Source organism: Triturus cristatus, chromosome 2_1 (assembly GCF_964204655.1).
Source record: "Triturus cristatus chromosome 2_1, aTriCri1.1, whole genome shotgun sequence".
Lineage (NCBI taxonomy): Eukaryota > Metazoa > Chordata > Amphibia > Caudata > Salamandridae > Triturus > Triturus cristatus.
The window spans coordinates 122,186,916-122,209,842 of NC_140581.1; the positions used below are offsets into that span (position 1 = coordinate 122,186,916).

At 41.4% G+C, this 22,927-nt stretch overlaps 2 protein-coding genes across 7 annotated transcripts in view; one reads left to right on the forward strand and one right to left on the reverse strand.

Annotated features, from left to right (window-relative positions):
- The window catches only part of NUDT2 (nudix hydrolase 2), a 119,169-nt gene extending 107,284 nt beyond the window's left edge, over nucleotides 1-11,885 (reverse strand). Inside the window, exon 1 of one of the 3 annotated variants that reach the window (XM_085628707.1) lies at nucleotides 11,704-11,885. The gene's annotated coding sequence lies outside the window, so the exon portion shown is untranslated. Of the gene's footprint in view, nucleotides 1-7,641; nucleotides 7,729-11,703 lie in introns of those variants that run through there. The other 2 variants (XM_085628700.1, XM_085628716.1) reach the window with 2 other exon arrangements.
- The window catches only part of KIF24 (kinesin family member 24), a 372,810-nt gene that overhangs the window by 72,001 nt on the left and 277,882 nt on the right, over nucleotides 1-22,927 (forward strand). For 2 of the 4 annotated variants that reach the window (XM_085628651.1, XM_085628684.1), the window contains exon 2: nucleotides 15,480-16,102. In XM_085628651.1, coding sequence (XP_085484777.1) covers nucleotides 15,480-16,102 — 623 coding nt within the window. Of the gene's footprint in view, nucleotides 1-12,370; nucleotides 12,499-15,479; nucleotides 16,103-22,927 lie in introns of those variants that run through there. The other 2 variants (XM_085628662.1, XM_085628673.1) reach the window with 2 other exon arrangements.

Consider the following 22,927-nt stretch of genomic DNA (forward strand, 5'->3'; position numbering starts at 1 on the left):
GTCTTTGCCAGGATCATTTGGAACAGGCCTTTCCATTTCACAGCATCTCTCAGATCAAAGTTTTGGCACCATTCATTATGTAGATCTTGTGTAGCAGCTGCAATCTGGTGAGAAACTGCACACTCCAAATCAGTCAGACCTTCACAGCAATGGCTAGTCTTTTCATCTGTATTTTTCACAAGTGCATTTGCATGTAAATACTCAAGCAACTTTGATGATGCTGAAACACAGTCTTTTGCAAAGTGTAACTCTGTGCTGCCTTTGTGTTGCTTTATTATGCTTGAAACTTCAGGCAGATAGCTACAATCCACTCCTTGTCCAGTCTGTGGTTCTGCACTCATCATCTTTGAGATCTCATTATGATCTGACTTCAGAGAAACTGGCAATCTATACCTGGGCATCAGCTTTTGCAATAACACATTTGAGACTAACAGGATACAATATTGTGCAACTGAATTAGCATTTCTCTTTCCCAGGACAACAGTAACTCCCAATTGAGAAATTATATTGCATGTTATGGTAAGGGCAATCAATCCCGAATTTTGGGCTGAGGTAACTGCTGACAGCCATGAAACTTTGACAACATAATGAATAGGAAGCACAGCATGTGCTGCTCTTAATGTGTCATTGTTACCTTTCAAATACGGGCCATCTACAAAATGGTTGGGCTGAATCAGACGTTCATCATTAAAGTCTAACTTTGGTTTCAGTCAGAAATTCATGACATTTAAACATTTAGGTTCAGTTTGATCACAAACAATTTCATTTGCTGGCATTAAGCTAAATACATTTGAATTTAGACATCTCTTGGTCACAGTATTTTCCCAAAACAACTCCACAAAGGAAGCAACCATTACAATAATTGGAAATGCCATTATTATAAACTCACTCTTTTTATGCCTGACATCTACCACAGCTACTAAATTAAGGCAACTGGGCATTTCTGTGACGTTGGGGTCAAGGCTCATTGGGAAATACGTCACAGACCTTTGAACAAATTCAGGCACTGAGAGAGTGCAGCCCTCCCTCTCACTGCACATCAGTATATTTTCTTTTAAATAAACTTGCATTCCTAGTGCCGGGGCGCGACACCTTTTCTCTTTCAACTCTAGGAATGTTTTTGTGCAATTGTTGTCCAATAGAAGCGGATCAGACACATCCTTGTGTGTCAGCCTCAGTAAAGGCTTAGCCACTAGGGAAAGGTTTAGCAACCACTCTCTACAGCAGCTAATCATTACTAAAAACTTCCTGACTTCTTTCTGAATTTGAGGTGGATTCATCTGGTAAATTATTTCCACTCTCTGTGGTGACACCTTCCTACCGCCCTTCCTAATTATGTGTCCAGACATTCATTTTCTTTCTGACAGTACTCCTCACTACCTTCATGCAATGGCACTGTGACATGAACTTGGCAAAAATCAATAACAGTAAGCCATTCTTCAGCACATGGAATGTGAAAAAATATATTGGCTGGATTCGGTACCACAGGACAACATGGACAAATTATGCTATTAATCTCCTGCTCTAATCTGTTCTTGTCATTTAGTTTCTGCGAACCTGTGATCAGAAAGTTACATAAACTTCCAATCAATTCCATCAAAAATCCTTTTATTGGTAAAATTCCTGCAACTGAAGCTGTTCTTGAATACATGTCCTCTAATTCAAATTTGAATAAGACATGCTCTGCACATTTTATTAATCTGACATCTTTCTCTGTGAACTTCCTTACTTCTGTGTTTATTATTTCTTTCAAATCAGAAAGTAATTTTTCAACTGTCTTTTCTGAAAACAATGCTACAGCTGTCTCTTGTTGGGCCATTTTAAAATGTACATCCTCATCAGGAATCTGAAAATTAACATTATCTGGTGTACAGTAATCTGTGCTGTTTAATTTGCAAAACAATTTTTTTTCTGTCGGGCCTTGTTTCTGGAAATAATTCACATTTGCTCTGGACAACTTATTTAACTTAAATATAGCATTTTCCATATTTTGTGGGACCATTTAGGCTTGAAAAATTCCTGCCATTGGTACCGGTTTCTGAACTGACATTTGCATTTGTTTAACAGGCACCTCTTGCACCTGCATTTCTCTCTGTTTTTGCACATTTCCTACTGCTGCATCATGTTTAAATTTACATTTCTTCTTCCAGTGCTCAAATCTGTCACAAAGATGGCAAAAGGACACTTTTTCCAGCAGTACAACATCCATACCTGAATTTGCACAAACCAAAACACCTTTATTTCGATCCTGTGGAACACCAAATCTTCCTTGAGCACTTTTTACCTCTGCTTGTGAAACATCACCCTGTATCACAATTTTATTTTCTGCAAACAGCTTATTCTGAAAACGTTTCTGTGCAAACCTTCTCTGTACCATCATAGGTTTTTCTTCAAACTCTTTTGGCTTCATTCCCTGTCCAGCACAATAGTAACCTTCATCTTTCAGGTGCCATTCTATCAGCTTTTGCTGTATGTGCACACTGATTTGATCAGTAAATATTAAACCAATAACCATCTGAGTCACTAAGAATATTATGCTAGTGGCATCAGGACATTGTCTACCACTGTGTTGCTGAAACATTAAACACACAATTCACAAAACTTATGAACCAATTTTAGCTCCTGTTTTGTTCTTTTAATCTGTACCCAATTAACATATTTTGCTGGCCCTCTGCCCTTCAGAAAAGTAATCACTGCTTCATTTTTCTCAACAAAAAGAGAAAATGATAGTGCATTCATGCAAACATTTTTCACTACCCCCTCACCTGGCCTTTGCACCGCAACTTTAGATTCAAACCATAATTCAGTTTGCATGGCAGAGTCAAAAATCATTTCCAAATTAATACACAACTCCTTTAAAATTTCGATAAATCCATCAACTTGTGGGTACCACAGCATAAATTTGTCTCTCAATTTCGGGAATGTGTTCAGAAATTCTGCAAGTTCACTTTTGTTCCGTGACACAAGAACATGCACTTCTCCCACCATTTCTCTCAATGAGCAAGCAAAAGCTTCTCCCTCATTCTGACCAAAGCTGCGGGTGCAGCAAAATAATAGATAAATTGACATGCTTAGCAGACGTTTTGACTGAGATTCTATGCGCCGCACAAGCAAGAAAGCAAATAAAAGAAAAATCGTGCTTAGTAAATACAGGTAAAATTACAATGATTGAAAGAAGTAGGAGGCAAAGTATAGAATCTGCAGAAAACTCCACGGAGGACGATGCAAATATAACAAAAGAGCAGGGAAATAGGTACAGCGAAAAAACATACGGCTGCTGCCCCAAGCGTGTTGGAAAATCAAACTAAAAGACAACGCAAACGAGCTCGAAAAGCTAGGAAGAACATCAATTCAAAAATTAAGCAGGGAGAAAAACTAAATTATGCTATTTTTGAACAAAATACTAACAATAGTGCACAAGAGCAAGCAGTCACAAGTCAAATAACACAGGAAAACACCGAAGAATCAATCACATTAGAAAATTTAAGGGATTGCAATATTTCCATGCAAAGAAAAAAGTGTGTATTAGTATCTGCCGATAGGAAAGCAATAAAAGGAGAGAATACCGTTGAAAAAGTAAAAATAAAAACGAGCATAGAGGAGGAGACGGAAAACGTGATAAGAAGGGTTAATAACAAACAAACAACTAAAACACAGGCAATAGAAGACATGTCTCAAAAAGGGGCACCTGAAGTAAAAAACGATGATGGCATAAAAACCAAGCACCAGGAACTAATAAACAAACGGACTACAAATGAAGTTAAAATAAACCTGCAAAAAAAGGGAAAAAAGTCCTGGACTGTACATAGAAAGAGCCTCAAGTACAGACATCCAGCTATCTATTACCATGGATAAAAATGGCCGAACGTGCAAAACATTAGCAGAGAAAAAACAAATGGAGAAGACCAGGACAGATAAAATGATCAGAATAAATGAAGATAACAGAAGCCAAAGTGATGAGGAAGATAAAATGCAGAAATCAAGCTCAAAAGGACTGCCCACCATTGAGCTCATGACCAACGCAAAGGCTGGGGAAAGGACAAGGGAAAAAAGGGAACAAAATGGAAATCAAGAACTCCACCCAAACCCAGTAGAGACAGGCTGTAAACTAATTTTTAAACCGGAATATCAAACAAAGGGAAAAAATGACACACTAAATAGGGGTAATATAATGAGACTATTTAGAGAAATACCAAAATTAAGGGACATTCCATCGTCCGATCTCTTGGCTCTAGAATTTGTTCAAGTTGAGACGGATCTGGAATTAAGTAGAACAACCTGGGCGTTGATAGAGACAACGGAACGGATCTTCTCCACTAGGGAGATGTTCGAAACATGGGGCATAATAATATCATACCCATCGAAAATAAAATATCCATACCCGCTAATAAACGATGAGGTCTCCGGGCAGCATAAAACAAAGGGAAAGTCTTCCACGGTACTAAAAGGAGCTAGAAGTACGTCACCAAATCAAGAGACATGCAGGGGAGCCGGCGTGCAAATTATTTCGGACAGACAAACAGCTATCCAGTCAGAGGGAAATCATGACTGGTCCTGGTTACCCCATAACTTGAATTTACATCGATCCTGATGATAACATCACAGTAAGGGGGGAACAAAACAATAAGGCAGAAAATCAAAGTGAGAAAAAAACCATGATCTGTTCTTGGAATGTTCATGGTTTTAAAGAAATGCAACAAGACCATAAACCATCACCTATTTAAGTAATTTCAAAGTAATACTGCTTCAAGAAACATGGAACACTTCACCAAAGCACTTGGCAGGTTACGAAGAATTCCACATAATGGCGGAAAAAATCTCCAAGTATGGGCATCCAAGAGGGGGGTTGTCCATATATATTGCAATAGAAAATGATTGGAAAACGGAGGAAATGGATTCCGGAGAAAACTGGATCCAAATAATAAAAGAGGAAGAAAATCTTCCTGTACAAGGAGAAGGAGTGGGAGAAAAGTTAATATTCCTTAATATTTATATTCATCCTTCAAAGAACAAAAAAGAGAAAAAATTGTCAACTCTAATAAACTTAATAAAAACATTACAAGTCACACATCAATATCACGAGATGATAATATCAGGGGACTTTAATTATAATCTGACAGGAGGAAAGACGAATAAGAATAAGGAAATAAATCAAAATATACGAAACAAGCTGGAAAAACTAGGCATGGTCATCCTAAACGGTTACACGAAGGGAGACCAACCGGCTGGTATCACCTTTTCCTGTGGAAAAAAACAATCAATCATTGATTATACGATAAATCAGTAAAGAGCTTTCGTCCCGGGTTCACAACTTTTGCATCATAACACGTCCGGAGAGCGATCATTTCCCTCAGGAGACAGTTCTAGACCTAAGCATCAAGCAAAAGGAGTGTGCAGCATCATTAGTAGTATGGCCTGAAATATACAACTTACGGAAGCTTAAATGGAGAGGAGACATCATGGAAGAGATAATGGATATGGTGAATGAACACATAAAGAATGATGAAGAGTCAGAAGTTCAATTGTTAAGTAACTGGGAGGAACTATGTGAATTACTCCTGGACAAATTTCCAGCAAAAACAGTAAGTAAGGGAAATCACGGGTTTATCAATGATCCATGGTACACAACTCAGATGAGAAACAGAAAAAGAAACATCGCCAAAGGGGTAAGACAAAACGCGCAAGCAATTAAAATGGGAAAAAAAATAGACAGTGGAAAGATCCAAAAATTGAGAAAAGAATACAAGGCAGAATGCAGAGTGGAAAAAAGAAAATACAGAGAAAAGTTATGGGAAGATCTGCTGTGGGCAAGCAAACTACCAAATAGTAAAGAGTTTTGGGGTATAATCAACAAATTAATGAAAGGATACGGAAAGCAAAATACCATTGGAATAAGCGAAAACATCTGGCTAGAATACATAGATCAATTGTATAACCCCAAATTTGGATTAGAAAAGGTAGATGCAGTAAGACCACCGAACATAAAGGAAAAAGAACCTTACACCGAGATAATCAGCACTAACATTGAAAGTGGAAAACATCAGTGTAGCTGGGAAGTGGATGTCCAAACTCTGACAACTGTTAAACGCATAAAAACACTGATAAAAAACTTGAAAGCAGAAGGAGCAGCAGGCCCAAATGGGCTACCAAATGCTCTGTTCAAACGAGACCCGGAAGTTTGGGCAAAATATCTAAACACCTCTTTTCAACCACGTGTTTTGTGACAACAAGATCCCACAATCCTGGAATGGTAACCTGTTTCACCCAATTTACATGAGTGGCATCAGAACAGAACCCGGGAATTACAGGTTGATCGCCCTGATCGACGTAGAGGCCAAACTCTATGCTTCATGCATCCTGGAACATTTACAAGGATGGACAGAGGAAAACAACATTATTCCAAAATTCCAAACAGGCTTCAGACGGGGAATGGGCACCATTACAAATCTAACAGCCTTGACAATTCTTACGGAAAAAGCTAAAAGGAAAAAGGGAGTATTAGTGGCCTGCTATATAGACCTGAAAGCAGCTTTCGACAGAGTGCCGCGGGATCGCTTGTGGAAGAAATTGAAAGCATGGGGACTGCCACAGACATTGATAAACGCAATACAATTACTATACAGCGAGACATGGGCTACTGTAAAACTAGGGGATGGCCAAAGAGTTTCTTCAAAAATAAAAATAACAAACGGATTAAAACAGGGCTGCGTCCTTTCGCCAGGTTTATTCAATCTATACCTAGCAGATTTGAACAGTCACCTAGAACAAAATCTGGCAAATGAGCCGGTTCAATACTTACAGTATGCAGATGACATCGTCCTGGTAAGTCAAACTCCGATAGGGCTACAAAGGTCAATAAATAAACTCATAGACTACATGGATGCCAAAGGATTAGAATTGAACAAATCAAAAAACAAAGTTGGTAAGATTATCAGGCCCAAGACAAGGAAACTCCAAATGGTACGCAAAGAACTCTCAAATAGAGGAAATAAGAGTTTATAAATACTTTGGCATCAAAATGGCAAGAAATTTGTCAATGGTGGAGCAGAAAAAGGAGATTACAGCAAAAGCACAATCCCTAATATTTGCCTAAAAACAACTATCCAAGAAACTGGAAAGCCCTTCATATGGGCATCTTTTAAAAATGGCAGCCCAATTGCTACCGACCTTGTCCTACGGTCTGGAAACCTGGCATGGCCAAGAAAGCAACATCTTAAATAAATTACAAACCAAGGCTTATAAAACGGTATTTAATCTCTTTAAAGGTTCCTCGCCAGCACAAATTTGTTTGGAATTCGGACTACAGAACCAAGCCTTCCAAAGGAAGGCAACCATGGTAAATCTATGCTGGAAATTCAGAGCAGCAGAATTGGGAACTTTGAGCAACTTATGCTGGTTGGAATTAAACAAGAACTTGAGCAAAAAATCCCAAACTCATGGGGGGATCAATTGAGGATAGCCCTAGAAGAATTAGAGCTCAATGGGCTTTGGAACAGCAAGCTGGAAAAGGTCACATTTAAAAAAGCTTGCAATAACAAAGCAAAAACATTATCTTTTGTGGAGGACAAAAGGGGATTGTTAAAACGCCGCCACGCATGGGTCATAATAAATTCTTATACACGGCTAAAACCACAACCGTACCTTGCAGCTCACTTCCGATTGTTCCTAAAAAGGAGGTTCATGGCATACAGATTTGGAGATCATTGTTCATTGGACTTGGCGCCCTCCTGGAAAAATAAAGACCAAACAAAGGCATGTCGCTTATGTGGTTATCACACTGAATCCCTGTGCCATTTACTGTGTGTCTGTGAAACAGTAAAAGCAGAAAGAAGGAAGGAGCTGAGAACAGTTTATAATGACTTAAATATCCGTACCTGCAGACAGGCGGCGACAAGTTGGATGGGCGCCACATCCAACATTTTAATATGCAGGGGGATAAAATTTATCATAGCGGTAGAAAGCTTACTTACAAAAGTAGGCAAAGATTGAATGCTGGATACCACAAAGAAATTAAGTAGGACTTTATGAACTGTAAATGTTCTTTTTTTATTTTCCTTCCTTTTTTTAATAAGAAATGTGTTTTATATGCTTTATAGTTTGTGAAAACCAAATAAAGTTACTTTTGACTGACTGACTCCCTCATTCTGCTTATTATTTTCCTCAACTAAATCTGGTGTTTTCTTTTTCTTATCCTGTTTCCTTGCTAGGTCTGGTGGTTTATTTTTCTTATCCAATTTCCGTGCTAGGTCTGGTGGTTTCTTTTTCTTCTCATGTTTTCTTGTGCACTTGTCTCCTAATTTCTCAAACCCATTGCATTAAAAAATATATTTAGTTTCTGCAATGTGCAATTGCATTCCTTAAGAACACATTGTCTCATTTGCCTCTTCATTCATGTGTACCCTGAATATTTTCTGAAATGGAAAACTTCCTGAAACAGTAATTTCATATTTTTGAGCCAAATCGGTCAGTCTATCATGTGTAGTTACTGCACATGTATTTGTTTCCTTACTCAGTGAAATTAATTCTTTTTCCTGACACTGGTTCATATTTTCATGATTTAAATAGCAAGGACTGTTAATTTCTTCATGCTCAAATGTTGAATTTAAAACACTAAGCTGTTTCTCTTTATTGGGGTCTGGGTTAATGTGTTCCCCCATGCTTTCTAGCTTCTTAATTACGGCTGCTTCCTCAAAGTAGGTTTGAAAAATCCCATCTTCAAATATATTCATTTTATCCTGGGCTGTGGGTGCTGTGAACACCATTTTTCCCCATCTTTCAATGCTTGGACTGTCTGGGGTAATTACTGTTCAATAATCTGTGCATTCTGAGTTTCTGAAATAAACCCTGACATATTTACTCCTTCTACAACTCCTTGAACCTTTTGAGTAGGGCCCATATTCATTTGGACAGTCACAATTTGTCTAGGCACTGTCTGTGCATCTGCAGCTTGTAGTTTTTTCACTGAATCAGTCACATTTAAAGCAGTAACACCTGGAGGTATCACTGTCAGTGCTGAATCAACAGGTAGTGGGTCAATCTGAAATGTCTGCACATTTCTCTCATTCTGTATTTCTCTCTGATCAACAGAAGCAGTAGCCACTGTAGTGCTTACTGGTACACTTATCAGTATTTTCACTGGGAACCACATAAAGTGGTGGACACTCAGTTAACAATGCATCCATTATTTCATCCCCTGAATCAATATTTATTTGAAGCTTTTTATCATCATTAATTCCCTTCTCCTGCATCTGGTGCTTTACCTTTTTATCCTCACTTGCTTTGTCTCTTTCTACTTTTTCCCACATGCTTAAGGCCTCAAATTGTGCAGCTCTAGATGGTGTCTTTCTTTCACATAACACTTCCCTTAATTTGTCAATAACTTGCAATTCAAAAGTAACATCTTTTGGAAACCTCAAAGGACCCTCTTTTTCAGTGTTCTTGCACCATTGGTGAACCCACATACATGAATTTTGTCCCAAATTGGTAGACATAAAATGCACAGGTGTTCCTTCAGGAGCATCACCAATAAAAAAAGAATTTTTCACTTTACCTCCAAACAGCTTCTTTATAAACATTTAAACAATTCAATTTCTGCAATTTCTTAATGCAATTTATTTTCTCCAGTCCTGCCACAATTGACAGTTACAGTCCGTTTAACTCCTGCTACTGACCCCTTCTTTACAAACAGGGCTCACTACACACCCACTGTCTCGTCCAGTGCCAGTGTGGCCCTTTGGGACATCAGTTTTCCTCCTGCTACTAGCCCTCCCTTTACAAAATTTTACGGCAATCTTTTTCTTACGTTATCTTTTACTCAAAATCTGTTAGTAACGACATAAAAACGCCACCATTATCTGTTTCGCTAACCAAAGTATAGTTAATGACCTTTTTCACAAGAATTCCGTCTTTTCCCGAGAGCAGCGCTTACCTCTGCCCTACTCCGGAATTGTTACATCCGTAGAGAAAATAGCACATCCCTCTACCTTACCCTTCTAACAAGCATTAGCTAACCGTTTCTCTAGAATTAAGACACCTGTTGGAGACGCTCTGCTCCTGAGAAATAAAACCAGAGTTTCACAATTAGCCTGAATGCTATTTCATTTACACACATTCATATGGAAAATTTAGTTCATTCACACAGAATCCTGTCTTTCCCGAGAGCAGCAAACAGTCTGCCCTACTACAGAATTATGATACTTGTTAATAAAGTAGCACTTCCCTCTACTTTATCCTTCTAACAAGCTTAGGGAACACCTATTACCTTTCCAGTGATAAGCGTAATCAGAGTGCCTTTTGGACTCCTGGTACTTAAAACCAAAATTTCACAGGTGGCCTTCGCTACCCATACACTTCTTTCATACAGAAAATATCCCTAATGGCAACACATGACGATGTTACCAAATCGAACCGAGACAATGCGTCGTGCAACTTCAATCGTCACGCGTTTTCCCAGTGTACTTACAGGGCACAATAATTCCGTCTTTCCCGAGAGCAGCGCTTAACTCTGCCCTACTACGGAATCATTACAACGCAACCGACTTCCTACATCCCAGAAGTCTTCAAAAACAACATAGAACGCGACGCGAATCACATAGAATGTTAGTACACAAATCAATAAATCTGTCCTATGAAATTACCAATTCAATCAAAAAAATAATAAAAAAACATCAAGTCAAAATGAGCAAACTTTCATCCACAGTCAAAACCCTTACTATTTTTCAACACCTCAAAAACATACCTGCAAACACATTAACAGCATTTCAGAACCCTATTAATACTCATATCACTCCAGCAATCTCCTTCTTGTATCACCTTTCGAGTACTGCTTTGCCAGTCTTCAGGTTCTGAGCACAGGAATCAGGACTTTCATCTAACTTGGGCAATTATTTTCTAGCACTAGGCATTAAACTAACTATGCTCCTTTCGGTGATGGCACCAACCTTAACTCTGCTACCAAAAACTGATCCAGCGTGAGTGTGGCCTGAGTGTACCCTGAGTGTGGCCAGCACTCCGTTGAGTATCTGGCTACCTGAAAGAAGCGGCGTGGGTTGAGGGATGTGCTGCCAGATGGCACGAACCCATTTTGATTGGCATGCACCAATAGGGTCCATTGCACACCTCTCAGACTACACGAACAGGAAGCAAGGGTGAGGAGACAGCTGACCAGCGCTGTAGTGTCGCGGTCTAGTTGACCGGGCACTACGTCATCACGCGAATGCGCGAGACGGCCGATTTCGGCACGTCTGCGCGAGTGAGCGGGAACAACGCGAGGGTGAAACGAAGCGTTCGGAGGCGGCTGCCCGGCGCTCTTAGGTGTACTACCTATAAAAGCAATAAAACACAGGATAAAACCTGCATTGGCTGCTGTTTATCACTGGGGGGAAAGGAATACATTACAAGCACCAGTAGACAAGAAGCTCAGATGTGCTAGTGAGGGCTAATAGCTTCTCTGTCCCAAAAAGGAAACTAACAGAGCATACATGCTGAACATAATAAGATATGTTTCATTAGGTAAAACATGGTGTGGTTAATCACTAAGACAGTACACAATCCATAAAGAAGAAAATAGGTTGGAACCTAAAGTGAGGAAAATTCAGAATCTTCATTCAGGTGTCAAATATGAAGCCTGCAAACGTCACACAAAAGCACATCGTAAACATATCATGGGCACACGTATTCTTACAGACAGCCCGGCAGACCTACCTTGGCCAGTGACTTCTTCATAAAGCAGGTAGTGAAGGTGAGACTCCGAAACAAAGATTCCAATGCTGCTCAAAAATGGGGCATGGACTCAAGAAAGGCTTCCGGGTACGTTTTCCGACCCACTCTGCCTGTTGGCTCGGCGTGCACCTTCGGTCTGTTGGATGCGCGCGCAGCTAGGGGCCGACGGGAGTAGTAGTTCGTAAAGGATGTGCGGACGACGGTTGGGCTGCGCAATAGAAAGGAAAATAGAAATAGGAGGAACCTGTTTTGCAACGTACTTTGCCTGACTAGGAAGATAGTGGCCATTTTAAAATGGGTCGTGCTCCACATACACTGAAAAGGTACGAGACTGGTGGATACATTTTTGGTGTAGTTTGTCAAAGATTACAAGTGTCAGTTTTATTCAGTAATATAAATTTAAATTCCGAACATGACTATTTTTTCAGTAATTCTAAATGACGTATGCTGATTCTACAATCTTTTATATTTAAATGTTAGTTATTTTTAAAAATTCTATCGATTTGTTCCAAGATTTCTGGCGTCTGCCACTGCTCTTTCGGGCTTTCCGAAGCTAGCGGTTATGTCCTTGCAGTGGCCTACAGTCCCCGACATGCCGCGCGCGGCCTCCGTAACTCCCGTCGCCTGGTTACTGACAGTAAACTGATTCAGGCGGCAGAGCGGGAACTGGTGGATTACAAGCATCGTTATCCCGCAGGGGTCTGCGAGGGTGACTAGGGCCACCGGGAGGGACATCGTCTGCGGTGAGAGAACTGGAGGCACAGCTCACAAAGAGTGGTCAGTGGGGCGAGCAGGGTGCTGGGTGCATGAGTATGTATTTCGTGCAAGCCTTAACCTGGGTGACTAGGGAACTCAAAAGTCACTCTGTGAGACTTACGCTTTTAGATGGTGAGCTGAACTCTCACACCAGTCTGAATTTCACACTTGGTGGAGAGGGCTAGAGTGTTGACCTTTACGCGTCTGAGCCCCCAACACTCCATGCCCTGCTACATGCTGGCAGTTTATGGAAATTGCCGAAGCAGTCCGAAACCTTCCCAACCTTATTGGAAGCCCTCCTTAAGACTCTCCTTCTGAGGGCTGTCACTAGTGTTACCTCAGAAGTCATCAGCTCTAGTACTTCTTGGGAGTTATATATGTTTAACATTCAATCTGGACTTCCGCATTTATTATCTAACGGCGCATTTGTAAATTACGTGTTTATTTCTGTGAGGTTTAGCTGCTACTTTACTCATTTTACTTTTATTTCAGAATTGTTTATAAGCTCACCGACATCCTCTTCTTTGTTATCAAAGGCTAGTGACATCGTCGTTTCCAGTTTTAATATAATGTTTGCTAATTAGTACACTTCTAGGAATTTTGCAACCTCGACAGCTATGGGATGCAGGACCGGGTGGCTCATCCTGGACGCAGAGCTGTAGTGTAAGTGCCAGTACGTGGTCTGGGCGGACTTTTGGGCTGTATAGAGGGCTCCACTGGATGAATAGTGCAGGCCTATATGTTGGGTGCTGGGGCTGAAAGTATCCCCAGATTAAGTGCTGGGCTGAATGCCATTGGCTGGCTACATAGATGGACTGGTAGCGAGTGCATGACTGTACATTTGGTGCCATGTACTACATTTGGTGCAGTGTTCTGGTGTGTTTACGACATACTGGGTGCTGAGGCTGTGGGGCTATGAACAGAGTGGAGGGCTCTGAATTTGATGCAGACTGCTGTCTAGTTATAGGGCTTTATGAATAGCTTGGACTGATGTAATGCTAGAGACAAGCATCGGAGCTGAGTGCAAAGCTGCAGATATGGTACATGGCTAGTCTGGCTGTGGTGCTGTGTGCAGGCTTAGGGGCTTGGTAGAGGACTGGAATTAGGCTGCAGGGCTTAAACAGATCAAACTTGTGATCATGCAGCACATTTATTTGCAGGGTACACCACAAAGGTTTGACTCGAGGGCTGAGGTTAGCGAGGGTTATGGTCTTGATGAAGAAAGGTGGGCTATTTCTAGGCTTTAGTGCAATGCGCAGGAATTGATCTCAGATCTGTTTATTTGGTTCTGGACTGGCTGAGAGTTTGGCTATGTGCTTATTTGCAAGCTCTTAATTGTTTTATTAGAAAACGTTTTGTTATTTATTTCAGACAGTTTGATTAGGACCTGATTCATAAAGAGCTTCCGCACTCGTGGTGGAGGCCCCCGCAGTCGTAGTGGAGTCGCTGCACTCAGGACAGACTCTCCGCAATGAGAATTCTCATTGCAGAGGGTTCCACCCCGCAACGAGTGCGGAGGGCCTTTGTCAATCATGTCCTTAGTGTTTGGGAACAATTACATATGCCTGTTTGTGGCTCACATATGTGCAATGTTGCGGTACATGAGGCTGGAGCTGTGATCTCTAGACTCATAGCTGTCAGCATCGTCATTTATGGGCAGTTGATCTCTTACAGGAGTCATCTACCCAGCTCACATGTATATGCTTTGTCGTTCGTGCTTTAGAAATTTGATGGCTCCTTTGCATCAATTTCATGTTGCTGGGGATGCATCTTCAAGTGAACAGTTCCTTAATCCCGGTATGGATAGATTCTTGCACTTGCAAGTCTATTTCATAAGCTAACTCGTGGTAACTGATCTCCCTGTTTTCTTTAAATTCTATTGCTTTAAGAATGCTTTTACATTTTTGTGTGAAAGCATTGCAATCCCTGAACCACCTTGAGCATCATACACCAAAAATAAAACTCCAAATAGCATTGAAAACTCAGGGTTCTGTACAGCAGTGATTCGTAACCTGTTGTCTGAGGACCCCTGGGGTTCAGGGAGGCCTACTCAGGGGGCTGGAACCGTTTTTATAAAATGACATGATATTAAAAATGAATCAATTGCAATTATTAAAGCATATACAATTAAGGAAGCAAGATTGAAAATGGTTTCTATATTTGATTCCGATATAACACTAACTATTTCAATATTTGAGCATTTTTTGGGTGTATACTTGTTTTGTCTATTTTTCTGTATTGTTTTTAGGTTCAAAAGATAACAATTGCTTAGGCCGGGGGTCCCTGGTTTACAATAATGACTCAGTGGGATTCCCTAGATTGCAGTAATGATTCAGTGGTGTTCCACAGAAGTCAAAATCAAAAGGTTAAGAACCACTGCTGTACAGGATACCACCCCTATATTACTCCTCTCCTGATCGCATTGGTTTCCCCATTTAACCAATTAATTGAACGGTAAAAGCACCGAGTAGCATAAGTCCTTAATTAATTTACCGATATTTGTATATCTAGCAGAGCCATACTAACAGCTGATTGATTGGGTGCTATATAAACGCTGATTAACAATAATAACATAATTCTCAGTAATGTATGATTGTGCTCTATTTAAATGCCTAGTAACCATAAGCTCTGTATAAATGCCAATTGACAATACCAATTCACGTCAGGCTTGGGCAGAATTTAAAAGGGATTTCTTCAATACCACAGAAGATCTAAAAAGGATGGAACGGTGCTTCAACTAATAGCCTTTCTGGGTTTGGAAGAGTTTACGTAATCATCTTCTTTATCTTTTCTGTTTTAAATAATGTTTTACTAAACTCCTTCCATTAAATTTATCATATTTGTTTGTATTGATGGTGTTCTTTTCTCTGTCTTTCAATGGCCGTATAATCTCTTGCTAATGTGAGAAGCTTTTGTTTTACTTGCTAGTGTTGTTCTGTCTTATCCTATGTAGTGATTTGTGAGGATTTCGTTTTCTTAAACTCTTTTTCTTAATATTTCAGGGTTTGTCAGGCTCAGTGAAAATGTCCTCATGTCTGTATGAATGCCTTTACGAGGCGGACTTAGAGAAATATTACCCTTCCTTTGTTGCCGTTGGTCTCCAGAGGACTGAGCAGTTGGCTGAGATAACTATGAAAGACTACCCCAAACTGGGGGTGCACAACATGGATGACCGCAAGCGTCTCTTCCAGCTTATCAAAATTGTCCAGAGCGTGCAGGAAGAGGAGGACGCGGAGAATGCTGAGACTAGCGCACATTATGAACCTGGCTGTGTCTACCTGCATCCACAGTCATGCCGGACTGGCCCTTGTAGGCAACTGAAGTTTGATTCCTTCTTTGGGACCAGTGAAGGGCTTCGGAATTATGAAATGAAAGCAGGAAATTCCGAAATGTATGCTCATAAACACAAAGGGGAAACAACAGGGGACATCTTACCAGAGGATTCCCAAATTAGTAACAAAGCAAGCAGGGAAAATGGAGCCAGTGCATGTCCACAAAACAGAGGGGTCTCCAGAGAAGCCTCAACAGATATTTCCACCCTGCTTGGAGAAAACGAGGCACCTGTCATCCAAAGAGTAACTCATATGTCGGGGTACAACTATGGTGTTCCTCATTCTTGCATAAGGTAATATAATGTACAGTATAATTTCAATGCGTTACAAAGCAAGTGCATAAGATATAACCTCAACAAATGTAAATGTGTTATTTAGTCATAGACATGTTTGTGCAAAGGAAACAAATGATGTTTCTCTGACAATAATAATATACATTTACACGGAAGCTGGGACGCTATAGACTCCTTGCTAAGATGCAGGTTTGTTATCCTCAGTCTTTCTTATTTAAAAATCGTCTTAAAGCCTGAGCCCGGCAGTGTCATCCTAGAACTGCACACTTGTAGAAAACACTAAATAACACACAAAAAACAATAAAACAATCTTTGGAGAAAGTTCAAACACCCATGTGCATGACCGAATGATTTATAATTGAATATAGAAATGAGGCCCCTGGGACCTATTGGATTTGCCAATGCTTTTTGGTGATGTTGTACAGGGTCAGCAAGATGCGTGCAGCTTCGCCAAAAGATAAACAATTACCTATCAAGAATAATGTTTAAATGGCGAGGTTGCATCATTTTGTAGGGGTGCGCATATATGATGACGTTTGCAAATGCATTGAACCATTATGCAGGTGCCACTTTTTTTGTTTACCAATCCGAAATGGATCAGTAGATAAAGATAAAACAAAGAGTAGCACAAAAACACTTTTTTTCTTTTTTTAAGACAGACGGGTTCACAGCAGGTAACTGCTTGCTTCCTTCTTCCACCAAAAATAAATATATTTTTTTAAAGGTGGTGAGCATGGGGGCATGGATGGAGAAGCTGGTGGGGGAAGTAGCAGAAAGTAGGTGGGGGAAGGCAGCACATGAGGTAGAGCAATATGGGGACAGGGTGAGAAGCACACGAACAATAAAGCTTCATACAGGATGGTGGGAGTTTGGCCAGGGAAAAGCACACAAGAGGTAGCTTTCAACACAAGCACAGCAGCAACACAGAGTGTGGGAGGTACAAAGGTTATTGTGGTAGGAGAAGTGCTGGAAAATATACTCACATAGAGTGCTGAAACTAATAGAAAAAAAGTAGCTTCCTAAAAGTTAGCAAAAGAAGCATAGAAGCCAACCAATCAGATGATAAAGAGGCTATGCTTAAAGGAGGGACAAACACATATTGGACAGGTTGGGGCAAGAAAAACTATTGAGAAAGAAGCAAGCAAAAAAGAGTGCAACCATTGGTAAGCAATGAGCGAGCTGTAAGCCGCTGTACATTCTTGTGAAGTCCACAATAGGTATTTTGCAACCAGACAACTTGTGCTGTCAGTTAGGTTCCGCTAAAAAGCCAAGATTTCAGTCTTTGTTTTATGGTTTGGTGTGGTTGGCACATTAGTTTACTACAACAAACTGTGTTTTACTAGTGCTATAGAGGACAGGTAGGTTAGGAAGGAGCTAAACATAATGCCTATTCTTTCTTTTCCTATGGAAAGAGTCAATTGCTACTCATGAACGATCTATCATCCATTTATTTCACTTGGTGCTATGTTAATGTCTTAATAGTAGTTGATCGTTTTACCATCTTGTAAAATGTGCCACTTTATCCTACCAAAAAAGATTAAACAGTTGTTCCCACCTTTGTGTTTGTTGCAAAGATTATGTTGTGTGCATCATGAAAGGATGCTCAGAGCGGCACATTAAAAGATGGTCACTGGGCTCTGGGAGGGAAGCTTGTTGGTGATATTCCACCTTTACTGACTGCTCCTGCCTCCTTGTTTGAAAACTCCACATGCACAAATTGATTACAGCCAGATAGGTTTTGCCTGGGCCTGAAGCTTGTGTGCCAGGGATCTGCAGTGATCCCCGAGGACATACTGAAGTTGTGCATAGCTAAGAGTGAGCAGCCTATAGCAGACTACTGGACATCTGCCCAGTTCAGGGTGACCTTTGATTGGATGGACGGATGGATTCTCCAGCTTTGCTCACTTGCCCTCTTTTCACAGGATGCTCTGCTGGTGGCCTATTGGAAGCCGTTGCTGCTCTCCATCCTGTCAGATCGAATCCTGAACTTATTGGGAGCTACACCAGAGGGCTGAGTTGCCCTGCCAAGAAACTAACCCATCTGAATGTTAAACCCGAATTTTTGCAGCAGATGCATTAATCAATTGATCTGTCTTACTAGCTGTGATCATTCGATTCAAAGCACCAAGAAAACTCCCTATAACATTGCTCTTCTTTCTGGAAAGCTCCCTCTCCAAGTGTGTGTTTCCTAAACATACATCACCATAATATCAAAGTACGAGTTTACAGCAGCAGCTGTGTTAGCATGTTTTGTGTAGGTGCTAGGGACTGACCAGAACAGAATAACAAGGGGCATAGTTTATCGACCTTGCTCACAGTGTTCAGACTAAACTCCAGGAACAGGCAGAGAACGACCAAAGCATATGGTTCTCATGTGAAAGGCGTAAACAGAGTCTTGCAAAAATAAAGCCATGTAGTAACATATGCAAAAGCAGCATCATGGTTGTTGGGCTCATGTTAATTTAGTGATGTCGACAATGTTCCTATCGGCAACGTGACACCCTCCCCTTGGCCAGATCGTAGCATATAGAAAAAACAATGCATCTGTAAGCAGAATCAAATAGCTTGGAAAAAGGGCCAAATTGGAAAAATGTTTTTAAGGCGAGTCCGGAAAATCCATCACATTACATGTACCGAGGAATGCAAGCTGTTCCAAAAGGTCATCCCTGTTGTTCATAGCAAAGAGGGATGCCATCCAATTGAGCAGTTCGAAGGAACACACATGCTTCTCATAATCAGAGGCTTCCAGGAGCATATCCGGGCAACTTGCGCGATACTCGATGAAACTCCGTTGCAAGAGGCGCTGTGAAGCCTCGCAGGTATTCCAGTCCGCCAACACTCCAAGTGCAACCGCACGCATCAAACTGCCGTTCCCAGACAGGCCTGGTCATGGGCCAGTAATGGATCATAATCCGGGTCAGTGCCAGATGCATTGGAGAGGCATATATCCAAGGCCCAATAGAAAGGGCACCGTCGGCAATAGAACACAGGTTGCACGCAAGTGAAGTATGCTAAGCGAAAAGTGAGTCCATAACTTACACCCGCCAATGGCAAACATCCAAACAGTTGTTGCATTCGGTCACGGTACAATTGCAATTGGCCGGGTCTGTGCAGTACCACAAGATGAGCAGCCATTGCGTAACAGGAGCAGAAGTACCAGCACACCACAGGCCAGAAAGCGGATCAAGAGGGCAGATTAATCAGGTCACTTGAGCCTCTTACTTCACGCTAAAGATGCTACAGAAGATTTTACCATTTCTTCCAGTGGAATTGAGGGAAACTCTGGTGGTAGCTCTTGTGATTTCTCGGATATACTACTACTGCAACGCCCTCAACTTAGGGGTTGATAAACGGCAGTTAACTAAGGTACAGTCTCTCCAGAACACCGCAGTCCGAACTTTACTCAATATTCCTAAATTCAATCGTATCTCAGGGGCCATTAGAAATCTCCATTGGCTTCCTGTTAAGCAGTGTATTGAATTCAAGGCTCTGTGCCTGGTCCATAAAACCTTGTACGGTGGCGGTCCAATGGCGTACCGCAACATATTCCCTTGGTACTGTCCAGGGCATCCAGTAAGGTCTGCCAATCTGGTTAAAGTTCCGAAATGGAGGAAGGCTAGATGGGGCGGCGGATGCCTCTCCTACCTGGCTCCCAAACTCTGGAATTAGCTGCTTTTGGAGATTAGATCACAACCGGTTCGTTTTAAATTCCGTGGCCTACTAAAAACTTGGCTCTTTCCAGTTTAGCAGTGCACTTTACCTCTTTGGGTTCCTCCTAACTTCTGTGTTTTTCTCCAGCACCAAGACTCCTCAACAATCGAGTGCTATATAAAACCCCAACTTACTTACTATCAATGGAAACCCTCTGAACGCGCTGGAAAAAATAGAATGAATAAAGGCCGGTATTACTCCAAAAATCATCTGAAAAGAGGACACATGGCCGGATTCCACAAGTTAAAAAAAAAAATGGACAAGGCCATCAGTATTAGACGCATTAAATATTTGGTGTATTAATTCTCCAAAATGGAGTGGGAATTGGTGTTGTTTAGTAGTGAGTGCAACTAGCCACATCTTGTAGAAGCAATAGCTCTTTGAGTCTGCTCAGTTTATTGAAATCTGTTTTCAAAGTAGGAATGGATGGCCAAAGCGAACTATCCACATTCCCATGTGGGGGTGGTAAAAAGAACATTGTCGCAAAAAATAACATGTTGAGAAACCCTTACTATACACAGGATGCCGGCCCTTAAGCCACAGCATCGTGGTTATTCAAAATAAGAGAACTGCCATTTGAAATCCATGTGAGTTTGGGATTAATAGCTGGGACAGTTGTTCCTTTAAAAAACACAAGCCAGATTAGGTGCCAACACGTTACAGGCGCCGAGCAATTTAACTTGTTTGCTAACTGGGGAATGTCCTACTGTGGAATAGCAATCCTCCCCTGTTATGAAATCCTCCTTATCCGCACACTGACATCTGTAGGTAAAAGGCAAGGACCACAATTCATGGATAAAAGCACTCCCTAGGGGCTCAAATCGGCCAACCGGGAAGTGTTTCATGCACAATGTCAACTGAAATAGTGAGAAGGGCAGCGAAATAACTCCGTGTATTAACCACACTGATAAATCCATCTCAGCCACAGAAAAAGATAACTGTTCTAATTGTTCAATATGTAACAGTGTGTAAGTTGCGTCTTTAATGGATATAAATTTCTGTTTATCAGTAGGCCTGGGCAAAATTTCCGTTCCGTTCGCGGAATTTGCGATAATTTGGCATTTCCGCGTTCTGCGGAGAGCGCGGTAATGTCAAAATTTCCGCATTCCGCAGCTTTGTGATAATTTGGTTCTTGCTCGCGCTGTAAAATAATACATTCTCGCGCCCGCGCGATCGCCTTACCTGAATCCCCGCGTTCGCCGACAAGTTTTCCCGATCCGGTCGCGTTCTCCATGAGATGTTGTATTGTTTTAGCCATTTGCGCTGTCTCGCGACAGTTCGCGCCCGCAGTGACGTCATGCGTCGCGCGATCACGTCTTTCTTCTCGCGATCATGCACCGCGAGAAGAGTGAAAACAAGATGGCCGCGCCCGCAAGCAACCGCATGGGTAAGTTGGCGAGCCGCGAACACGCAGAAAATACCGCGAACGGGCGGGAAAAAAACTTCCGCATCTTCGCGATATTTCCGCGTGTTTGCGGAGATTTTAAACATTTTCGCGATAATTTGCGAAAGTCGCTTTCGCAAATTCCGCCCACCCCTATTTATCAGTCAAATTAAACGGCAAAAACAGTGCAGAAGCATTTAAATAATCCCACAGAACTTTTCCCATTTTGAGTGTTTGTAACATCCATGCAAATTGCATTACAGAGCGCAATTGATTCTGACCACGGTACAACACCAATACATCTTTCTGTACAATATCAATAACAAAGGAAATAATATTATCCAAGGTGTAAATACGGGAAGATAATGTATTAATGCTGTTATCTACCGCTGCAAGAACGTTTTCAAAATTAGCTTGGTCAATTTGGTGCAGACGTACCGCAGCGTCCATCTGCGATAGTTTCCATAATTCATTATATGCTTCATAAATGGATCGTTTAGATCTGGGTGAAGTTGGTCCTAAAATAAAATCAGCCAAATTGATGTCACATCAACAAAAGGGACAGGTGGTGTTTTATATTTTTTACAAGCAATATTGTCCACTAACGCAGAGCTGTGTGTATTTTGTATGGCAAATGTACGAACATGACCGTTTAATTGTCTGTAATCCAAAACTATACGATATGAACCGTCCAGTCTCAGATATCGGACAACCTGATATTCCAACTGGGTCAAAATTTCACTTACGGATGCTTTTGCTTCACGCCTGATTGGATATTATGCTTATGGCTGCGGGATGAAGGAATTTCATGTGCTGGTGAATCTGTATCCCAGCCTACCTGATTACGATAAACAACCAGTGCTAGGGCCAAAGCCCATTGTGAAGCGTAAGCTTGTTTAGCTTCTTCAGAGACGTAACAGAAAAAACTTGAGAGTATTGCGTCTTCCCCTCGTGAAGATGACAAAACAAATGGGGGAGGCCAATCTGACTATGCCAACAAAATGTCATATTAGGAGGTAAGGTTATCCCAAAAGATCCCCTTAATAGTTCTTTTCACATCACCTTCACTTTGGAGAACTACCGCATAAAGCCTATCCAGGGGTGCAACTCGTGTATCTGCTGTCTCCACTGTAATGAAAGTATCAGTTGCTCTCCTCTCCAGACAAGGATGAAGTGCCTCCCGCACTATGGTAACTTCCGCCGCTCTGTCGAGGAGTGTCACCACCCATCTCCAATCGAGGATCACAGTCTGAGGCATAATTTGCTGTCAAAGCGGCAATTTTCTTCTTCTGGAACAGGGTTAAAAAAGGAGGTAGTCCCTCCGGTTTGGCTTTAACGTCAAACTGGCGTGGCGGATCATGTCTTTGCTGAGTGGTCTCGCCTTGTCTGCAATCCTGACGCTCTAAACCACCGAACTGTGAATCCAATGAGTCCTGTAAAGAACGAGGAGAGCGTGGATCAGGAACTTGAAACTTCTCTGGTGTCTTAATTTTAGAGCGGTCACGCAAATCATATCTACGCTTAGAAGCCTCGGGTGTCTGTGAACCAGCACGTGAACCTTGCTTCTGTTGTTGCTGCCGCTGATTCCTATTCCATGTCTTTTTAGGAAAGACCGGACGCCCGTCATTCTCAGGCTGGGTCGTTTGTGCAAAAGGCCCTTATTCCCAGATTATTGCGCCCTAAGGATTTATAAACTTTAGTAATAATCTTTAGCAATTCACGTTGCTTAT